General features: G+C 32.2%; 1 protein-coding gene across 1 annotated transcript in view; it reads right to left on the reverse strand.

The window, feature by feature from the left end:
• The window catches only part of LOC123680563 (elongation of very long chain fatty acids protein AAEL008004-like), a 66932-nt gene that overhangs the window by 12541 nt on the left and 37152 nt on the right, over window positions 1-17239 (reverse strand). Inside the window, exons 2-3 of the mRNA XM_045618523.1 lie at window positions 2330-2394; window positions 2079-2269 (exon numbers count right to left, since the gene is read on the reverse strand). Coding sequence (XP_045474479.1) covers window positions 2079-2269; window positions 2330-2390 — 252 coding nt within the window. The 5' untranslated portion in view covers window positions 2391-2394. The remainder of the gene's footprint in view (window positions 1-2078; window positions 2270-2329; window positions 2395-17239) is intronic.

Consider the following 17239-nt stretch of genomic DNA (forward strand, 5'->3'; position numbering starts at 1 on the left):
TAGTCGCTGCATAGTGCGCTTTTGCATATTTTTTTACTAATGTTAAATAAAATTGTTTGATTCATGTAATTTATGCAAATAAATTGTATTGTATTGTAATATCAAGCATTACGTATGCAGGAGTTACCTGGTATAATACGAAAGACAATAATAAGGATCAGTTGCAAAGTACGCTAAATTCAGTAATCAGAACAGTGGTTGGCGCCCCATGTTATATAACCATAGTATAAGGAATATACTTATACTATGATATACACAACCAACAAATCAGAGAAGAACTGAAAATTGAAACTATTCAGGAAATAGTCAACAAACAAAGAAAGAAGACAAAAGAGACGCGGAAGAGCACGAGAAAAAGGAATTAAGAAAGATACTACAAATCAAAATAACAATGAGAGATAAGAGGAAATATCTCTTCCAAAGAACTAAATAGAAGAAAAAATGGACATGAAGTAGGGAGGAAAGTCTTTCGATCAGACAACAGTAGAAAATAAGAGAAATCAAAGTAGAGGCGTAGGGAATGTACATTCCGGACCTTAAACAAAAATAAGATCTGAGGTTCATTGGAAATGTTATAGATTGACATTTATTAGGTGTTGAGATATAGGAAGAATATGATAAATCATTGTGTATATACGATTTGCAGTGTTTCAACCATAATCTCCAATAATTTCAAATGAATTAATCATTCCTTGAAGAATGATTGTCATCAAATCATGAGCATCTGGATACTGTTTATTACATTCTAACTGATTAACTTGGTAATTAAAGATTTGCCATTACACCGTTGGCAGCTTTTCAACAAGAATTCAAAGTGAGTAATATACATATTACATACAAACTTGTTTTGAATCACTCAACTATAAAAAATAATAGGTAAAGAGTTTTTCAACAAGACGTTTCATTTTGCTATAAAAAACGAATTTATCTCAAGAGAAATCAATGAATATTCATTTTATTGTAAAGAAGAAGGTATGTATGTAGTTAACGATGGAAAACGATATCATCCAAATGGCATCTATGGTTTCAGCATCATATCCTTTTCATGAAATTTTCCAAGACATAATTCGCACATTAACTCCATGTCCGTGATAACTTCACGAATTCTTTCTCTAAAGTCAAATGTGGAACATTGGCATCATAGACCTTATCTTTCACGTTGCACCAAATACAAGCATTTCTTTCGATGCTTTTAGTGAGCACCGAATTTGGATTTTGGGACATCCTGTACTTGCAAAATGCGTTTTTTCATTGCTGGTGTGACACGTAGCACCGTCTCGTTGAGAATAAACGTCACCTTCATCAATATCTACCAACTCCGACCATATTAAATCATCAATCATTGCTTGGTTGCGTAATATATTCATCTTAACAGTTGCACACGCCTCATTTTCGAATAAATGAGGCACAATCACTTCACCAACCCAAAAACCGCACCAAACAGGGACACGTTGAGGATGGAGAGACTTTGCAATAATAATTTAGGGATTTTATAAGCTCCACTTCGAAAGTTATGATTATTAACGTACCCTCCATGGTGAAAATGGGCCTCATCGCTGAAGATGATAATTCGATTAAAATCTGGATCATTTTGATGAATTTCCCCAATCAACGAAGATACGACGTTTTTGGTGATCTACCGGCTTGAGTTCTTGTATAAACTAAACTTGGAAAGCCTAAAGACCTGAATCTTTGAGCAAAATACGGTATAATGTCTTATTTCCAAGATCGCCAAACCGTGGTTCCATCAACACTATACTACAGCAGATATTATATTCTCAGTTCGTGAGGGACGCACACAGTTTCGATTCTGCACATCACTAGATTAACCAACAGCTCAAATTTTTTCACCAGTTTCACTCTTGTTGACCGGCCCAAAGATGCTTTAGTTTTACGAACTGTGATTGCAAAATTTTCACCATTCTTGTGCGTTGTTGTATCGTTCCATTTTCAGTGATGGCTTAGTTTTTACAAATGTCGAAAGATGTTAGCTTCAAAAGTCACAACTTTCTATATTCGAAATGAATTGTTCTTTTTGGAAAACCCTTCATAAAATATAAGATGGGATATGAGCTTACCTCATAAAACAGCCATGTACTAATACAAACTTGTAGGATATTGTAGATAATGAGAACTTTATTGAGCTGAAAAGGTTTTCTGTTCTCCATTAATCTGGGACCCAAAACCTTCATTGAGTAAGCATATGTGATACAGATCAAAATGGTGGGAAACGGAGAACTCATCAAAGGCCAATCTCTCACTCTGGGATCTGAAAAAATAAAATATTAAGGGCATTGTTGCCAACAATTTTCTGAAAGAATTAACTCACCGCTCTTGTTTTCCATGAGATCGTGATACTGATCCATTATAAATCTTACTATAGTAGCCATTTTGCTGGAACATAAAGTTTTGAATAAGTCGAAAATCAACATGTTTTATATGTTCAAATATTTAAGATTCATTGTTTAACCTATGTCAAAATCTAACTGAACATCATTAAATTCTTCAGAGTCTTCGAGTCTCTTATCAACATCAACTTTGAATGAATGCATAGTACTTAGGTGAAGGTAGGTATAGCCTTTCCAAAATTACTGGATCAAAGTATAAAAACGTTATACCTACAGGGTTAAAACTATTTAGAGGGCCACTTCACGGATATCGAAAACAGTTAGAAAGACAAAAAAATGCATTATTTAGGAATGAGTGTATTGGTGTGAACAGATCCGAAATATCTCCAATGGTTCCCGAAATATCTCGAAAAAACTAAAAATCGATTTTCTTTTCTGTATAACATTTATTTTTGGAGATAACTTCACGAAATTTGGTTGACCTATAGCTATTATTCAATATAGAGATACTTATGGTGTCTTCAGATTTTTTCTGTTTTCCAAGGTTTCAGAGACGCGATAGTCAAGTGATTATTTCACATACCTAACAACTTTTCAAATTTGCGTACCTAGACTCGATATTTTTGTAGAGTGTGATATATTGTTGAATTCGTATTTTTTTTGATCACCTCATGAGGAAAACGAATATGGCATCCATAAGAGAAAAATGACTATCGCGTCTCTGAATCGATGGAAAACAGAAAAAATCTGACGACATCTCGATTTCGGTTTTTTCATTTCTCGGGAACCATTGGGGATATTTTGGATCAGTTCACACCAACACACTCATCCCCAAATAATGCAACTTTTTTGTAATTTTAGCCACTCTGTATCTCTAACGGTTTTCGATATATCTAAATAGATCTAACCCTGTATAATATTACCAGAATATTAATCAACTTAATTCGAAATATCTCAATTTTTAATTATTGAGTGTTAACAACTCGAATACAATCGAAAAATGAAAGAAAACTCATGGAAAGTTACTTCCAATTATGTTATTCTTTCTTCATTCTAAACGAATTTTTGCATGAAAACTTATATAATATTATATGGCACCAATATGTTAAATGGAACGATCAAATGTTGATTTATATGCGATGTTGAACTATTCAGTATTTCATTTATGTTGCGGAAGTAATATAAGAATGCATTATCCATAATAATCACCAAATTATCAGGTTTATTTAGGATACGTTTTTACAAGAATTATACGTCGAAAATATCAGATCCTCACAATGAATGGAATGAACAAAACTCTTAGTTTTCTATTTCTGATATTTCTAACTATTATAACCCGAGTATCGTACTGAAATTTTCAAAATGCTACCTCCTACTTATAATAAGTACATATCGCGTTCAATGATTTCTTTCAGTCTGTGGGAGGTTTGTAGTAAGAATTAACATAGGTCGGTTTGTTTATTTAAGAGTTTTATAGTCAAATTATTGCTACTTTTTAAATTTCATTAGATTTCAAGATATCTTTGGATTTTTAGTTCTAGGCACAGGACGAGACGCAGGATGCCTAAACTTTCTCATTATGAGGAAACATGATTTATATCGAATAAGAAAATTGAAAACTTGAAAATTATTCATTGCTACTTGAAGGATGACTGATGTTCTTTAAATCTTTTCGTAAAAATGTTTCTTGTTTGATGCTACTGTATTCAATACAACTCAATTTATGAACCATTGACTTATTAACTCAGTTGTTTTTATCTTTTATCCGGAAGAATGAAGAAAAATTTCAGAAAAAACTATTATGAATTAAAAAGTCTGAACAAATGTTGTCTCTGTAATTGGTCCATTTCAGGAAGATGGAAATAATATCGCGACCTATGGAATCGATGGATCGAACTATTCAAAATATTCACTCATTCAATGAAAATTCAAGGGTTTTCATTTTAAGATAAATAAACATGAAAGAATTTCGAAAAGGCAAAATACTGCAAAAACTGTTTTGGTGGATCAATCCATTTCAAATTCTTAGGTCGGATTATACTTGAACAAATGATTTTCTGTTGAATGTTTTTTTTGCAGCTCCTCTATTGATAATAAAGTGTTGTTGAATGACACCATAGAGTAATAAACATATAAAGAGGATGTATACGCTATTTTTCATGTCTCCAACACGGTTTGATTACGTTGTCAAATTGTGATATATTTTCAAATCCTCAATTTTACTCTAGATATCATTATGAATGAAATATATTTATTTGAGTGATTCCCGATTAAATATGCAAATTTGAATATTTGGAATGCGATATTTTTCCTAATTGCCCAATTTATAATAAGCAGAATATTTATTATTTTCTGTATCTACCTGCTGAAATCCAAGGTTTGTCAATTTTTGCTCTCCTAATGTCATCGTTTGGCGCGCTTGAACTTTGTTTTCTGAATTTCTGATATATGTAGGTATTTATTTCAATATATTTTGAGTTACTATGAAACGTTGATTCATTATGGGACATAAGAAGTGCGTTCTTTGTGGAGAAACTCGCGAATTGAGTGGAATATCGTATCGTTTTCATTTCCGCGCGCTTCATGTCAAATTCGATAGTACATGTTGGTGACAAAATTTGCTTACTGAAAATTACATATGCTCCATCTATCTATGTTTATTAATCTGAGAATGACAAGAATGTCAGACACATACCCAAAAAATTCATTCTCCAAAGTGATCGCTCTATCATATCGTCACAGTCTGTAATTTTCGAATTTTGAGCCGGACATGTTCTCAAAATATTAGGTTCGACTCAGTCATGAGGAATCCTTTCTCAAATTCCATTCCGTTGTTTAGATGTACTAGTAGCGTGAAATTGGAACGAGCTATAGTACGGTAGTCACCTCACCACCTAGTTCGTGAAGACTATCGCATACGTTTTCAGGCTTACGAGTTCAGTACTCATTACCTTGAACCCCATCGATAACAGGCACTAATAACGTAATAACGACGTTTTCCAATCGTTGATAGTTTCAGTTATTGTCGAAAACCACTATAACGTGGTTCAAATTTTTGAGCGTTCAATCTCAAACGGAGAGACTCAAAAACTATAGATTTACAAGGTTCTTTCGGATCCCGAATGCCGTGTGTTGAAGTTCCTCACATACTAGGAGTTCCGTTAATGTGGCCCTTCGAAATTTCGTTAGATGTTAATTTCAAAAGTGCAAATTCGATAAGATGAAAAAAATTGGTATTTGGGAGTAAAATAACAGTTGATCGCATAATTATAGATATAGCAGATTCAAGAAGGATTTAAAAAACTTCATTATCTTTCTTATTATTCAATGAATACCATTTAATAGCATGATATGATTTTATTGAATTTAATTAACATTATCAGTAGGGTATATCTAGATATCTAGACTTAGTAACAGGCTATGTTGCCAAGAACTTATTCTATGGAAATTCTCGCTATTGATACTATCGTTTAACTTATTTCTTCTTATTCTGTTAATGTTGAAAAAAGCTAAGACTGAAGTTTAATTTCAACTTGGTAATGTAACAGTCTACAGAGTGTTACAGATTTTATTAAAAAAACCCAGGCTATCATTGCGACACCCATAGCATTTCTAAAATAGAAGTTTTATGCAGATACGGTTTACACACTAACGATCAGAAGAAAATAACCTGCCATCTAAAAAAGTAAAGGGTCCAAATCGGACAAGTAGTTTTAACGAATATTTCCCTCCTGTCAAAAATTCTATGTATATGGAGAACAATTATCGAAAATTACAGCGAATATTTCCCTCCTGTCAAGAATTCTATGTATCTGGAGGACAATTATCGAAAATTACAGTAATAATTGCATTGTAGGAAGCGAAACTGCACTGCGATAATTGTCCTGTTCATAGATGCATAGTTTCTATGCATCTTACACAGTTCGAATCTATGGCAATTCCATTCTACATCAGTTTGACAAGTGATGTAACAGTTTATTCGGGAAATATTCCCCCGAATTACACTCGTGCATCAAAATGACCGGATAATTTCGCATTCCAGCGTGTTTTCTTTGAAAAACTGCATTCGGTCATTTTCATTTTTGGAGGAATTGAAAATGAACTCATGCAGTTTGCATGACAACACGCTGTCATGCAAAATTATCGGTTATTTTGATGCACTTGTGCAATTACTTACGAAAATGTACCTATCTTAAATTTTTGCCTAATTTTTTGTGCTGCGTAAATTTATTGGCGATGTGTATTTCGCGCTATTGATAAATATATAACTATTCCAAAATTTTCATGATCACAAAATCGATGGGTTCGAGATACTGGATGCTCATATTAAAAAGCAATTTCAAGCGATGAGCCAAATTTCGAACCGATCACATCATGAGAACAATAGGAAATTCATGAAGATAAATAAATAAAAAACCCACTATTTCCGTGATATTAACGATCTGAACGAGTTGAGATTTCGTTTGTTTATTTAGAATAATTACTTCAAACTTCGAACAAAATTTTATGTTGATCGCGTCCCCAGAGCCATAGAAAATTCAAGAAGGATATAGAAAAAAATCACCTTAATAATTACGTGACCACAATACTGATTGAATTGAGAAGAGGATATAAACAAACAATGTCAAGCTTCGTGAGAAATCTCCAGCTGATCATATCATCAAAGTCAAGAAAATTCAAGAAGAATATTGGAGAAGAAATACACAATATTTCCGTGGTTATGAAATTTTGCGAACATCAATTTCAAGCTTCGTGCAAATTCTTTTTTGATAGTGGAGTCAGAACCATAGAAATATGAAACAGAATATCAAAAAAAAAGAGAAAGCATTGATGTCAAGTTTTTGAGCGCTTATTATTTTATGCGCGAGTTGCTCCCTCAGATCATGTATACCTTTATACATCTCTAATATCACCAATAATGTGCATTTGTCACATAAATGAACTAGAGCTCAGCAGCTTCTGATTTAATTTCACTGTTGTCTTCATTTCGAAATAAGAATTACCTTGATTTGTAGAGATACGGATATCTGGATATAAAAATGTGAAGCATTATTATCCTGAAAAAATACACAAAATTCTGTTTATGGTGCTCAAAATTAGTTTGAAATGTATATTGAAGTATTCAAGTATCGTACTTGTGGTATTACCTATAGACATCAAAAGCTTCAATTCTTGTGTTTTAAAACTATGAATATGGATATAACTACATCGATCTGTAAAATTCAATAAGTTATTCAATGAAAGTTTATAAAATATTCAAGAGGAAATTGCTATCAGAAAACTCTGCACTTCAGAAATAATTCAACTGAACGCTTGAGTACTTTTTGATCGAAGAATTTGAAAAGAGGAAATCACTGACTGAAGAGTATCTCTCATTTTTTTCGATATTCTTTGAATTTTTCATGATTTTGATTACATTATCAGTACGAAATTTTGTCTTGAAACTGTGAGACAAATTGTAGCCAAAAACGCAAGTCACTATCATGCATCTATTATTGACAATACATGATTTTGTAGAATAAATTATTTTTGTTAATTACCAAAACCTGCTAAGAAATTTGTGTATGATATTCATCAACCTCATTTTTTTGGGTTCCATAAATATTGAGCACTAACCGTTGTCGCTGGCCCCAAAATTTTACTCCTCACTCCCTAAACAACTGAAAGATATAAAAATCTATAAAACCTTCAAGATCAGCATCAAACAATGGATGATTAATGGAAGAAGGAATTTCATAGCAGATATTATCAACCGGAACTGAAATAGGCCACGAAAATATGAACAAAACCCACCAAATCAAGAAGATAAAAAATAAAAAAAAAAAAAATTAACAAAATTTATAGATTAGCGACAAAATAAGACTGGAATGGAAAAATCACCAATATGCGACATATAGCACGGACAAGACGAGGCAACAATCCTAAGATGACGTTTCTTTTATTTTTTCGGTGCAAAATATAAAAATAACATATCACAGTATTTCTAGATTAGCGACAAAGTAAAGACGAAGATGGAATGGAAGAATCACCAATGGGCGACGTATGGCACGGACAGGATGGAGCAACAGTCCTAGGATGATGCTTTTTGTTTCTTTTTTTGATACAGAATATAATAATGTGTATTAGATTTTTATCCTTTTGGAGTTGGTTAAAGTGTATTTAGTTTCTGTAGAATGAAGTTTATTTTAGTCACGTACAGAAAGTTATATATGTAATTATCTCTGTGACTTGTTTTTGTTTATTTCAATGAGAATAAACATATCTATCTATCTATCTATCTATGTATGTTTGTGTGCAAATTGGGGATTCCTTTAATGATGCTTATTTTTTGTGAGTTCAATAAGTTTTGAAATAAGTTCAAATTATTTATTGAACTTAATTCAATTTAAAATATTACCTACAGATGTACTGCATTTGGAAATTAGTTACTTACATTTTTTGGGCAGTGGTCCAAATAGTAGAAGCAACCGAATGCAGGAAGAGAAAAAAATCAGATAAAACAACCTAATTCAAGTAAATGAATAACGAAGCAAAAATGGAGTGAAGTAAAATAAACCAAATAGAGAAGAGAATATCATTTTCAAAAGAATGAAAGACATGACACAAAAGTTCGAAAAAAGGGACACTCAACAGTGAAATTAGGATAATATTGGAAGTACCAGTCAGGAAGACTGAGGAGACAGCACCTCCATCAAAAATGAAGAAATAACTGCAGCAAGCAGTAAAAAACCGATACGATGGAATTCAAGATTACTCCGACCATAAGTGTAGAAGAAAGTGGGAAAAATTAGTCAAATGGCATGAGAACCAAATTTCAATTCTTCATAAAGCAAAGGGATTTATAGAATTAATCGAACATAAATTTCCAATCACGTACAGGGTTAATTGAAATTTGGACAAACCTTGTTTATCTGATATATTTCAGTTCTGCAAAGTGACTTTAAAAATAATAGAAAATTGAATATTAACAGTACAAAAATGGATATATCGACATTTTTCGAGGATCGTATCTGAAGAAGCATATCTAATTAAATCCAAATGCAATTTTCAAAAATTGATTTATTCCGATATGAAAATATTGTAACCAATAATATGGTAACAATAAATATTTCACTTTCAATTGTTGTTCGTTAGTTAATTTTCAGAATTAGAGTCCTGAAGTTTCATATTTTTGAATCGATGACGCGAGATATAACTAATTTGATATCAAACTACTATACATCTAAATAGTTCTCATAGAATAATTTCCAGACGATAAATATCAAAAATTTTTTTATTCTACATTACTTTTTCTACCTATATAGATTTCGAGATAAAATGCGGGCATACTAAATTAGTGATAACATAAAAAAAAAACATTAAATCTTTGAATTATTAACTGGTTTTCATTGGACTGCATTATAATTGAGCAATATACAATGTGGATATCCTATTTCAGATATTCTTTGTTTCAATATAAACGTATTGCCTAATTTATTATTTCCACAATTCAGAAAACTTGTTCACCGAGGAAATATTTACATAGATAGGCTATTCGGTTCTGTGAACTCTTGCCTCTACAAATTAAATTGGGAACCTGCAGTCAACAGACATTAAATAATTTGACAACTCTTTTCTTCTCGCATTTTATATTTCTTGCCTTTTATCATCACACGTCAATTTCTTGTGGTTCCAACACAAATTTATCATCACTATGAATAAACTGAATGAAAAATTATATGATATTCCATGAAATTTCAAATGATTTTGGGCGTTAGTTCACATAACAGATCGATTTTTCAGACCCATAGTAGCCACTGTCGTGGTTGAAGAAGAAGAAGAATCGGTTTTTCATTTCATCACAAAGTCTGTGATTTTCGAATTTCGATCCAGGAGGGGCCCCAAATGATAAGGTGTGAACAATTGATGAAGAATTCGTCCTCATATTTGAATCTGATCGTCCGTCTAGCCGGATGTCCGTCCGTTGAGTAAGTTTATGGGTAAAATCAATCTGAGGTTTCTATAAATATGGCCGTTTAAAATATTGTTCTCCTGATAATTTCACAATCGCAGATACGATCGAAATGAAATATTGTGTTTGTTGGTTAAAGTTTAAGAGAAGCGTATGCTAAACTTTCGCCCAATAAAGACGATCATTAAATTTGTGGGTTGTGGTCCTTATACTGTGACTAAAGTAGTTCACGGCTAAGGTCAATTTAGGAAAATAAAAGAACGGGAATAAAAAACTTATTCAATTTATTTCCAACCCACTAAAAATGTGTGAAGAAGATGATAATTTGTCTAATCGATTCTTAGGGTCGCTGGTCATTGGGTCGTTGCAGGTACTTTTTCGTCGGTCTCGGGAACAGATGTGAAAATCTTAACTCTTCTCGTTATCGGTGCAAGTGTTGCACATATGTTGTAGATGTAGTTTCTCGTAGATTAGTCTGAACTCGATTGAATTATTCGCCCTGAAATGCCGAGTTTTATGGGCATTCAGGCCGTTAGCAAAGCCTTTCTACGGATCCCTTAGGGGTGTTGCTTTGATCATTCCAAGTTTTTACACCGTTTTCTTCAGTTCTCAGACTTAGAATATTTTCGAAGGAATCGATAGATTTCCTACAAATTTAAAATACCTCTTTCAACTTCAATGTCATGTTAGTCACATAAACAGATCCTCAGAAAATGCACGAAGAAGAATTAATTACAACTCATGAAATGTCAAATTTAGTTATCGAAACATCTAATATTAGTTTCATTCTATGTTTTCCGGAAGTCACAAACTACTCCACTCAGTTAGAAATTGCGGGTTTTCCTCATTTGATGTTCTTCCTCGATAACTCTCACATTATTCATTTTAGGTATAGGGTTTCCTTAAGTAAGGTCTCCTCTAAGATGTCTAAAAACCAGGTGTATGAACTGATTAGCTTTTGTTTTGCCAATTTTGAGAATATTAGTTAAGCTTCGTTATGTCAACTGTAGGTAGCGCTATCAACAAATTAAGATTCTTGTTATTTATTATTTACGAGTTTTGTGCCATTATATACCTATATGTATATCTTTCATTATAGTTATGATCTATGGAAGTAATTGGTGTAATTGAAATACCAATAAACTCTCTCTATTACAAATATTTGAATTGATTCCAGTAAACGTTTCGTGTTTTGTTTCACGACTTTGCACGATCATACTCGGTTACACGTCGCTTTTGATTGGTCAGTATCGGGTTTTAATTAATGTAACCAATCAAAATCAACGGAAATGACAAGTATGACATTGCGGCGCCACCACGAACTAAAACTAATATTTTCAATTTGGTCGAATGTCATTGCATTCAAAATTTGACGAGTGCATTCACCATGTTTTTAGACATCTTAGTCTCCTCTTTTTATAAGTATAATTGACTGAAATAATAACAAATACCTATAGGTTCTAATTTGAAAATCCCAATTTGAGTAATATTGATGATTCAATAATGAATAATTGCTGCAATAAATCTATTCTTGAAATACAACTTTTTTCATAAATTGAATTCTTGAACAAATATTGATTTTCTCATTATTAGCGAGGTATGTATTCTAAGTTGAAAATAATTTCGACATCTACTTCGAACGACACTTCAAATTGGTATTTCAGAAACGCTCTAACATACTTCAATCACAGAACCAACCTATGTTGAAAGTATTATAAACAAATTGCCTATCGATGAAGATATTAATTCAATAAAATGTTAATTATGAATTTAGGAATAGTTTAAGTGAAAAGGTTTCGAGGGTAATTTGGTACATGCTATATTAGTTAATAACAAGTGTTCTTAGACATAGCCTGAAGAAATTTCAGACTTCTGTTTTTGTTTCGTAATGTACATTCCATGCGTGAATAGAGCAAGCCTTGTTTGCTAGAAAGACTGTACTTAACAGATTCCGGCTAGCCACTACAACAGTTTCGAACAGAAGGTGGAAATGCTGTCAGTTTTAGATTTCACCTTTTATAAAAAACAGGAAATTTTATACAAGGATGCATTAATTTTGAGAGAATATCTCGAAGAATCCTACTAAAAAGAGCCATGATGCAAAATTGAGTCAACCATATTGAAACCTGAATATCTGCTTCATTTGTTTTGAACGTTAAAAATGATGAAGAAATGCAGTTCTTAATAGCTATATGACATCCAGCGTGAAATAGAGGTCTTCTATTAGAGCAGAGGAAGAAATTATATTTATCGCAAACTCGTTATATTTTTAATTATTTTGCAGTGCTTAAATTTCTAACATTTTATTTCAAAGACGAAGCATATAATTTTGGTCCTTGCAATAATATTAATCATTACTTATATATAAGAGGTATCCGAAATAACCAAGTAGAAATCGGTTGGTGAATATACAGGGTGATTCACCGTGATGGCCTTTTGGACGTTTATGGAAAACCATTCATTATTTTGTATAGATAATTTGTTTCATAAGATTTGAGGTAATGATCTTTCTTCTCTAAATATTTTCAGATCTCTACATTTTCTGATTATACCGGAAACAGGCTACTACTTCCTTATTTCAAATGGAACACCTGTATATTATTGCATCATTATATAGCTTTTTTGATGGAAATTTCAGCAATATGCCATACTCTACGGTTTATGAGTTGGTGGGATTCTTATGAAAAAATAGTGGCAACGAGGACTCGCATTTTTTTTTGATATTCCTTCCAAAAAGTTTTTTGGGAGAAAACATTCTTCATTCTCGATTCTGCAAACAGGTATTATTATAAGATGGTTTGGACCAAAATGTACAGGGTGTTTAGGAGAAGATCATGATCTTGGACAACTCAAATCCATCGAAACTCAAGATTTTCAAATTAGAACTTATATTTTTATTATTTCAGTCAATTATAAAAGAGTTACTTGAGCAAACGATGTTCAAATTAATAATTTAAGAGTAATCAAGGAAGAACTTTAAATGAGAAAAACCAAAAATTACCAACTGTGTGAAGTAGTGTGACTTCCGAAAAACAATTGAGATTGAATAGTCGCGATGCGGGAAACACACAAAGAAATGAACAATTAATTACAATTCATGAAATATCAAATTGAGTTATGGATACATTGAATGTTGGTTTTTTTTTTGTTTTCCGGAAGTTACATAGTGAGAAATTGCGGGTTTTCCTTATTTAAAGTTCTTCCTCGATAACTCTTGAAGTATTTATTTTAGGTATAGGGTTTGATTAAGTAGCCTCCCTTCATTTTATACGTAAAATTGACTCAAATTATAAATAATATAGGTTTTAATTTGAAAATCATGATGCATTTGAGTTGACCAAGTTCATGATCTTCTGATGAAATGTTGTACTTCAGCTAATACTGAGATTCGACACACGCCTCTTTTTTTGAAATGAACAATTTGTATTGCTCTTTCTCAAAAGAATAAGTATATACTTTCCAATTCAGAAATTATACCTAATTGCAAATCTTGAGATGACTATGCATTTACTGTTGAAGGTTTAATTCAACATATTCTGGTGGTAACAATGTCATCACCGTTCTTGTAACCTGCAGAAGAAACCGCAAACTCCTGGTCACAAAACTTTCCAATATTGATTCCCCACGTTATGGAAAACATTAAAACACAAAAACCACAAACGACATTTCAAGGCAGTTTTGCCCTTATTCGATTACAGCAAGTAAATTTAGAGGAATTTCCTTGCAGAGAATTATTTTCACCAACATTGCAAGTCGCAGCTATCTTGAATAATTAACAGTGAATAATTGAATTTTGAATAAGAACATGAATTTAGTCGAGTCGTTGATGTTTAATTGATAGTTCATATAACTTCTTTTTTGATTGAATGAATATCTTAAATCATGATTATTAGATCAGGTCAAAAAAGTTACGTAAATTGGGGAAATATTGCCCTAACAAAATGCTTTTTTCGAAAAGAACAGGCCCAGATAAGCAGAAGAGTCTTGTTACATCCTCAGAAATTGATCTTATCTCAGCCACGAATTTTCTTCAGTCTCCTATCAAATATACAAACCAATTGAGCAATTTATCACAGGAATTTGGACAGAATGAGTGAATAATCAATTATGATTTTGCCAACGTTTCGGAACGTCTTGTTCCGATATTCAATTGTACAGAAAATATTGCTACGAAGTGTGTCACAAGTCACTGGAAGTGAATATTGGATTTTGTCTTAGGCTCATTTTTTGAAATTTTCATGGCCTTTATGTAGGCCATATTCTGATTCAGTAACGAAAATGCCACCAAAGTTGTATCGTCTCGAAAAAATTCAAAACAATTGGGAGGAAATCAAAAAATCGCTAAAAAATGATTTCTGGTTTTGTTCAATCTGCAATTAAGATGAGAAAAAGGACATACGTATATCTATTGTCTGTGAAACCTATGTTAATGATTGTGATTGTGTTGGGTTGACGAAAATCAATATGCCCGAAATGTGAGTAATAAATTCTTTAGTTCACTAGTTCACTTATTTTCAGTACAGAAAATTTCTTATTTTGAACGATATAGGCCATATTGGGTACACCCACTACCCAATATATGGCCTAATAGATTTTTCCATGTTTTTCATTCGCTTCTATAAAATCAATTCACTTGAAATTTGTATTTTTACCCTCCAAGAACTAATTATTTCACCCCTACAGATCGATATTCAAGTATTAAATCTTCCAATAATTAAAAAAAAACGAAGCCCTAAACTATTGGGACAGTTGCCTTACATAAAATATTGATACGAAGTAAACTAGGGTTCTTTGATAAAGTTTTCAATGCAGTTTTCGAGAATAAATATGCTCTTTTAAAATTCGATGTACAGGATAATAATAATGTTTATTCAAAATAAACATAAAAAATTACAGAAGTATTCATTTTACGAAATATTTACCATTGATGTTTCACAACATGAATCATGAAAAACATTAATTTCTCAGTCCGGACCAAAGTTATCGACAAGTCAATAGAGCAAATATGGGACATTGTCCTATACTCAATTCCTGAAATTTTTACAAGGCGTTCAAAAATTATGCCGATTCAAAGGTTCCGATAAAATACATAAAACAGCCTGTATTTCTTGAGCAAACTCTGTACGAAATTTTGTCTGAGAATGTGTCAGAACCATAGGAAATTCAAGCAGAATTCGTTCGGCTCTCGATACGAAGTTTGAAATTGTTATTTTATATACAGGGTGAGTCGATCAATAGTGCTCGCTTGACATTTTTAAAAATCATTTTTTTTAAATTGCAGTTTTTTCCGCAGTACCTCTAGAGTAATTTGCAGAACATTTGAAAACTCTTCGGGAATCGGATAAAAAATCATTTATATCTCGAACGGTTTTCAAGATGTGATCTTTAGTTTGAACCTAATTTTTTTCGAAAAAAGTGCTCTACTTCAGAAAGTATCACAGATAAGTGATTACAAGTGGGGCATCATAGTGATTATGAATATGATATGAAAAAATTGACATTCCCATTCAAAAAACAGGGTGGTATCGAAGCTTGAAATTTTATTCAATATAGTAATATACATTCAAAAACTTAACCAGATCTCTAATATGCCGGAAATATTGGGTAATTTTCAATTTAAATATTATCTTTGAATTTTCTATGGTTTTGAATTCCGACGAAGAGAAATTCTTATATTATATTTATATCGAGGTAGATAGATTTAGGTACATCCTAAATCTCAACTCTGTCGGATTTATGGTCAAGGAAATATTCGGTTATTGTTTTTTATTCTTCTTGATCTTCTCTGATCTAGGCGACGGAAACTGCTTGTAATTCCCATTTCTCATTTACATAAATGCTATATTCATTTTTTTTCGTATTGGAAGTTTTCAAAAAGTTCAAGTTGAAAAAAAATTATACGTTCATAATTTATCGTGTTTAAAGCTGACAGGATTAGTTTGGGGACGAAAAAACTTCGAAGTATAAAATTATTGAATATTCATCTTCAGAATTTTATTTGCCAATTTGAAAAAGGTGGGCTACTATTCCAAATTCCTTCTAGCATATTGTTGAAATTATTCGACAATCAAAAGATGATCAGAAATGACCTTCATCGGATATAGTGAATCCGAGTCGTCTAAATTCTTGTTTTACAACATATCTGATGATCTTTTTAGTGTCTTGTCATTGTCATTATCGAGTTGTATCCTAATGGATGATCTTCGACTAACGATGATCGATTTATGAACGGAGATTCGCTCATATTTCATTCTCAACGAATTCACAACATATCTGCTGGTTACATGCAATAAAATCTCAATCTTTGTAATCATTCAGGGAAATTACAAGAGAAATATCACGGTCGAAAGAGAAAAGTGGACAAAGGCATGAAGAATATTGAGTTGATTAGAAGCCACAGGCGTCTATTACTACACATCCGAGTTTATAAGTTGCAATGTGGTAGACAGGTATGAATTCGATAACTGAGAATTCACTTTCAATCTCTTTCACTACTTGTGTGCATTTCACGATATTGAATTATTTCATATTTGATGCATTTTGAACGAGTGAATTGGAACCACTGACACACTTGCATTGGACTGTTCGTTAATTACTCACTCAAGGTAGATTTACACAAAACTACAAGTTGTGACTCTATAGGATTGGATATGATCAATGAATTCATTTATGCTCTTTACAGGGTGTTTCGAAACTAGACGTGAACCTTGGAGGACGTGTTAGTATGACTCATTTGCTGTCGTTTGAGCTATATTTAGTGATAACTAAAAATCAACAGTTTACGAGTTCTTGTGATTTTTAAAAGATTTCTCACCTTACTTCATTTTCCATCAATTTTTTTATACTTTGACCAAATTTATTATAAATTTGGATTATTTTCGTGGCCAGCGAGAAGTCCGGATCTAACTCCGTTAGAATAGACGAAGCAGCGAGAAGATTG

Source organism: Harmonia axyridis, chromosome 5 (genome assembly GCF_914767665.1).
Source record: "Harmonia axyridis chromosome 5, icHarAxyr1.1, whole genome shotgun sequence".
NCBI classification, from domain to species: Eukaryota; Metazoa; Arthropoda; class Insecta; order Coleoptera; family Coccinellidae; genus Harmonia; species Harmonia axyridis.